This window comes from Festucalex cinctus, chromosome 1, assembly GCF_051991245.1.
Source record: "Festucalex cinctus isolate MCC-2025b chromosome 1, RoL_Fcin_1.0, whole genome shotgun sequence".
In the NCBI taxonomy this organism is placed as follows: domain Eukaryota; kingdom Metazoa; phylum Chordata; class Actinopteri; order Syngnathiformes; family Syngnathidae; genus Festucalex; species Festucalex cinctus.
This window is the reverse complement of record NC_135411.1, coordinates 58,943,767-58,948,402: the sequence shown is the minus strand read 5'-3', so window position 1 is coordinate 58,948,402 and position 4,636 is coordinate 58,943,767. Positions and strand designations below refer to the sequence as shown.

Here is a 4,636-nt window from a genome sequence, read left to right as displayed (position 1 = left end):
CCACAGTGCAACACCATCTGACAGCCGAAAGTTTAGACCCAAAATCTGCCCGCTTCCCCACTTTTTTTTTCCTTGATATTTTTTGTTTGTCCCCTCTTGCTGCCGTTCAACGGAGATTAGGTGTAGATTAGGGCTCAGTGGTCTTGCTTGGCAGCAGGTTTTCATCCCAAAAAATATTCCAGGAATGTTCGCATCCATTTTTTTAATGTGGTGTAGGGCGGATATCCACCTTGTGGGAGCGCTGTTTGGCGCAGATCAATTATGAGACACGGGACAGGTTGCTAGGTGGTGAGGTTCAAAAGCAAGTGGAGTCAAACATTGCGCTCACACAAGGAGAGACGAAGAGAAAGAAGGCTCGTTTGGAGGAAAAAACAACACATTCATTGTAATATTTCAAAATAGGTTTCAGTGAGATAGTAGGTGCGTTTGTGTTGAAAGTAACTCGAGGCTGCTGTGCTCCACTAAACGACGTTTTCAGTGGACTTTGCACAAAGGAGAACCTGTCCTGGCGCACGAGGGGAGGAAGCGAAGAAGGTGCGCTCAGGTAATGTAACACCGAGCAGGGTCACGTGATCAACGCTCAAAACTGCTTTCCCTAAAGAGGATGTGAGTGAGCACACCGCTCATTCGGAAAGCAGGTGCTTCTTATTCTCATACTTCTCTCATTGCTATTGGAACGTGTTGAGTACAAGCGATTTGTCCGTTTAGGTTGGCGGAAGTACTGTAGGAGTTCCACAAAGTCTTTTCGTCCTCGCCAACTTGAAAGCAGCCCGATTGATTGAGGTTTGTATTATTTATTCACTATTATGGTTTTAATATGTTATTACTTAGTAGCAGCGAACCATCAGGCACCGAAGGCAATATTGTACGAAGCAGCTAAGAGAGAGATTTATTTTATTTTTTTGCTTTGACACCATGCAGCCATTAATTGTACAATATGGTCAATAAAAAATGAACCCAAAACAAATAATCCCAAAACGTTTCCCGCCATTTAACCTGTGAACTCCTTCAAAAACAAAAATGATCTCTTTTCAAGGGGGGAAGTAAAACCCTAACAGAGAGACTCTGTTGATGTGGTTGCAGAAGTGTGCACACCCACTCATAACTGGAGATGTGGCTGTGTGCAGAAGGAACTACTATTATGTTGAACGTAAAACTCATGCTTAATTGGAATCAACACTCAACTACCACCATGTAAATTGCCTTTGACTACATAAAAAAAAAAAAAAAGTTCAGCTGTTCTAGTGGGTTTTTCCTAACCTTTTTATAGTCACATCTTACAGCAGACGCGATGTACGGCTTTGGAAAAGATTTCATTAATTTTTGTCAGTTGAGTTGTACAGGTTAAAGGATGATATTAATGTTGGAAAAACTTTTGAAGTTATTATTGTTGGTCTCATTATTTTATATCACAAATACCTGACATTCATACAGGGGTGTATCGATTTTGATAGCCCATATGTACTGCTTTTTGTGCATGCTGTGGCTACACTACATTGCAATCCCACTTTTCTGGTTCTGTGATTGTCAAATGTTGGTCATAGTGGATTAAGCAGGTTGTACCGAAACATACTGTATGTGCCACTTTTATTGTAGGCCTATAGGCTATCAATTGCTACGCTTCTCACACTATGCTTCCCAAACTGTGGTATCTAAAGCTATGCTACCTACTAGGGATGTAACAATAAGGGCAATATCGTGATATCGTGATATTAAAACTGCCACAATATCGTTGTCGTCATGTTCACAATATTTACAAGGAACGCATCTGTTAAAAAAGGTTGATTTCCATTTGTGCAGTTCTAGCACCCTCTAGTGGCTATTTTATTAGTGCAATTTAATTTTCATTAGGGATGTTTTGTCCTTCTATGTTTAAAATATATGCTAATTGTCAGATGAAGGGGAACCTAATTTGCTTGTGAAGCGATCAATGTGTGCTTGAATGAGCAAGTAAGTGCCTCCATATTGTTATTAGAGATTGTAGGTGGATTATATGCATTGCTGTTATGTACAAAAGCACAATATTGTGTGTTTTTTTAGTATGAGATCTTTTCTTTTTTCTTTTTTTTTTACAACATTGTGATCTTTTTTAAATATCGCCAGCCCCCCACAATATCGTGATAATTATCGTATCGTGACATTCATATCGTGATAATATCGCATTGTGATGTTTGGATATCGTTACATCTCTACTACCTACTGCTACATATTTGTAATATACCCTTAACTGACCTTTTGTCCAAGAAAACACATCTTTGTACTCCCTTCACTGCTGTGCTAACTTATGCTACCTGGCACCACGTTGCAATATGGCCTAATTCTTGTACTGTGTAACCGAGAAGAGATGTACAATATGTACCGGTTCTGCTGTTATCATACCTACTGCTATGCCTTTAAAGTCAGTTAATTGGCTGCCATTTTGAATTGCGCAGCCAGGACAGAAATAAATCTTTTGCTAGCAGCTGCTATGCTACCGCTATGATGCAGCATTCTTTCTATTTGGTTCCATAGTTGAGTTGTTCACTTGTTTCTGTCATCAAAAACAAACAAAAAAGCCAAAGAAAAAGCCACACATACAGTATGGTCTTGGTTGCCGACCCCTGCTGTAACAGTCTGATTTTAGCTTTGGTGGCTTTGCGGTGATTAAGCTTGACTCACTCCTTGTTCCTTGTCTCTGTTTAAAATAGTCATCGGGAGCACATTGGTCTCGGCTTCTAAAGGGAAGATTTGTCTTCAGATGGACCCCAGCTGATGCCAGCCAGACCCGGTCCATGCCCACACACCTGGCCCGGTTCTAGATATGGACGGGTGGCCCTGCCTGCCCAACATGGTGCTGGGGAGGGTCCTTCTTATTCTGCTGCTGCTCTTCACTAGTCACGTTTGGGGTGAGTCACTGCAATTTTGAATGTATAATAATAATAATGAAAGCAATTGTGCGAATAGTGGTTGGCACATATGTGTCATAGATCTGTGGTCGGAGGTTCGAACCCAAGCTGAGAATAGACACACGAACCATTGACCAATGATGTCATGACATTCTCAGAAGATGTGTCCCCAAAAACCCAAAAAAAAATGCAGTTAATCGTTTGATGTGATTGCTTTGATGTGACGGAAGCTTTCAGGTGAAAAAAAAAAGATAAAATGAGGCTTGCTACAGATTTAGTGTTTGCTTATTCTGTTTTGAAGTTATAGAAGCCAAGGGTTGGCATTAGACTAAAGTTTCTTCCACCATTAACTATCAATTCATTGTTAATATTTTTGATTCCTTTATTTATTTATTTTTTTAAAATCACTCTCCGAATGGTCTGAAGGCCTTTTTTCATGCCGGTGCCGGTGTTGTTGGCCATTGCAATAGGCGTATATGCTAGTAACTTGCATTTCTGGGCAAAATGTCCATTTGTAGTCACACTACAATTCTGTGAGAAAAATAGAAAGATGCATATTTTGCTAAGAAACACAGTAGCTTATCAACACATAATTAAATTTCTTCTTCTCGGTCTCTGCTCACTCCCTGCGCCCTTATCATGTTGCACTTTTGTCCTTGCTAACTTGACTATTTGCTCTGGTGAATTATTGACTCCAGGAGTTGGTGATGTTTTTGTTGTTTGTAGTTTCCCAGAAGTGCCTCTAGCAGAAATGAGCAGCTGCTGAACAGACAAATTAGATACACTTTAGATGAGCAGTGTTGTTTTTTTGTAATTCATATCTCAGTGTGTGTTTGATTCAGCTGACTGGATGGTGGCAGCTCACTCCACATTCCTCAGCCTCCTCCTCCTCCTCAAAGTGGTTACTGTGTAGTTTCGTGATGTCACTGAGTCATCACATGGGTGCTCACATGGACGAGAAAAAAAGAAAAGAAAAAAAAGGTTCAGAAAAGTGCGGCCACAGCTTATGTGCTTACCCCAGTGAGCAGAATGTGCAGCACTCTTTGCTGTGAGATAAAATTATGTCAACAATGCACGATGCAATGCTTGCTATAGTCACAGAAATGTGTGCTGTTTTTTTTTTTTTTTTTTTAAACCTGGTTGTGGTTGCCATGGTGGTGAGCTTGAGTGTTTTACAGTAGGAACTCTGAAACATTACTAATTTTATATAAATATATTTGAATATTGAAGAGGTACAGTACCAGAAATAACAAAGATGCCTCTAGTATTAATCCGACACAAACTTAATAATAGAAAAGTGCTACATATAGGTCAGTAGGTTTAACCTTGACTTGACTGAAACAGAACAAAATCTCCTAAAGTCATGTGGGAAAACTTGTGATTGGCAAACGCAACCGTGGTGGTGGCAATGATCAGTTTAAATGTGATTGGCCCATTCTGAACACAGCCACATCCTCAATTAGAAAGGGGTGTGAGAACTTTTTCAACTACATGGACTCAATTATTGGTTTTAAAACTAAATCATTTTTCAATTAGCATTGATTTGTATAGGTTCGAGGTCACGTTTGGTTTAAAAAAAGAAAAGAAAAAAAAAAGGCATTTTAGCAGGGGTGTGTTGACTTTTTATATCCACTGTATGCGCAGACCTTGCCCCAAAGGTTCTTGGACATTTTTTAAGTACTACCCTATTTATTGGATCTTCTTTTCATCATGATAAATTACCCTGGAACTAAATTTAGATAAAAGTTCAA

The 4,636-nt window shown here is 39.6% G+C and overlaps 1 protein-coding gene across 4 annotated transcripts in view; it reads left to right on the top strand.

Annotated features, from left to right (window-relative positions):
- Positions 1–221: 221 nt before the first annotated feature.
- Positions 222–4,636, top strand: part of crb3a (crumbs homolog 3a) — a 6,897-nt gene continuing 2,482 nt past the window's right edge. Inside the window, exons 1-3 of one of the 4 annotated variants that reach the window (XM_077497634.1) lie at positions 222–544; positions 709–783; positions 2,738–2,885. In XM_077497634.1, the coding sequence (XP_077353760.1) occupies positions 2,801–2,885 (85 nt within the window). In that variant the 5' untranslated portion in view covers positions 222–544; positions 709–783; positions 2,738–2,800. Of the gene's footprint in view, positions 639–708; positions 784–2,687; positions 2,886–4,636 lie in introns of all 4 variants that reach the window. The other 3 variants (XM_077497625.1, XM_077497617.1, XM_077497608.1) reach the window with 3 other exon arrangements.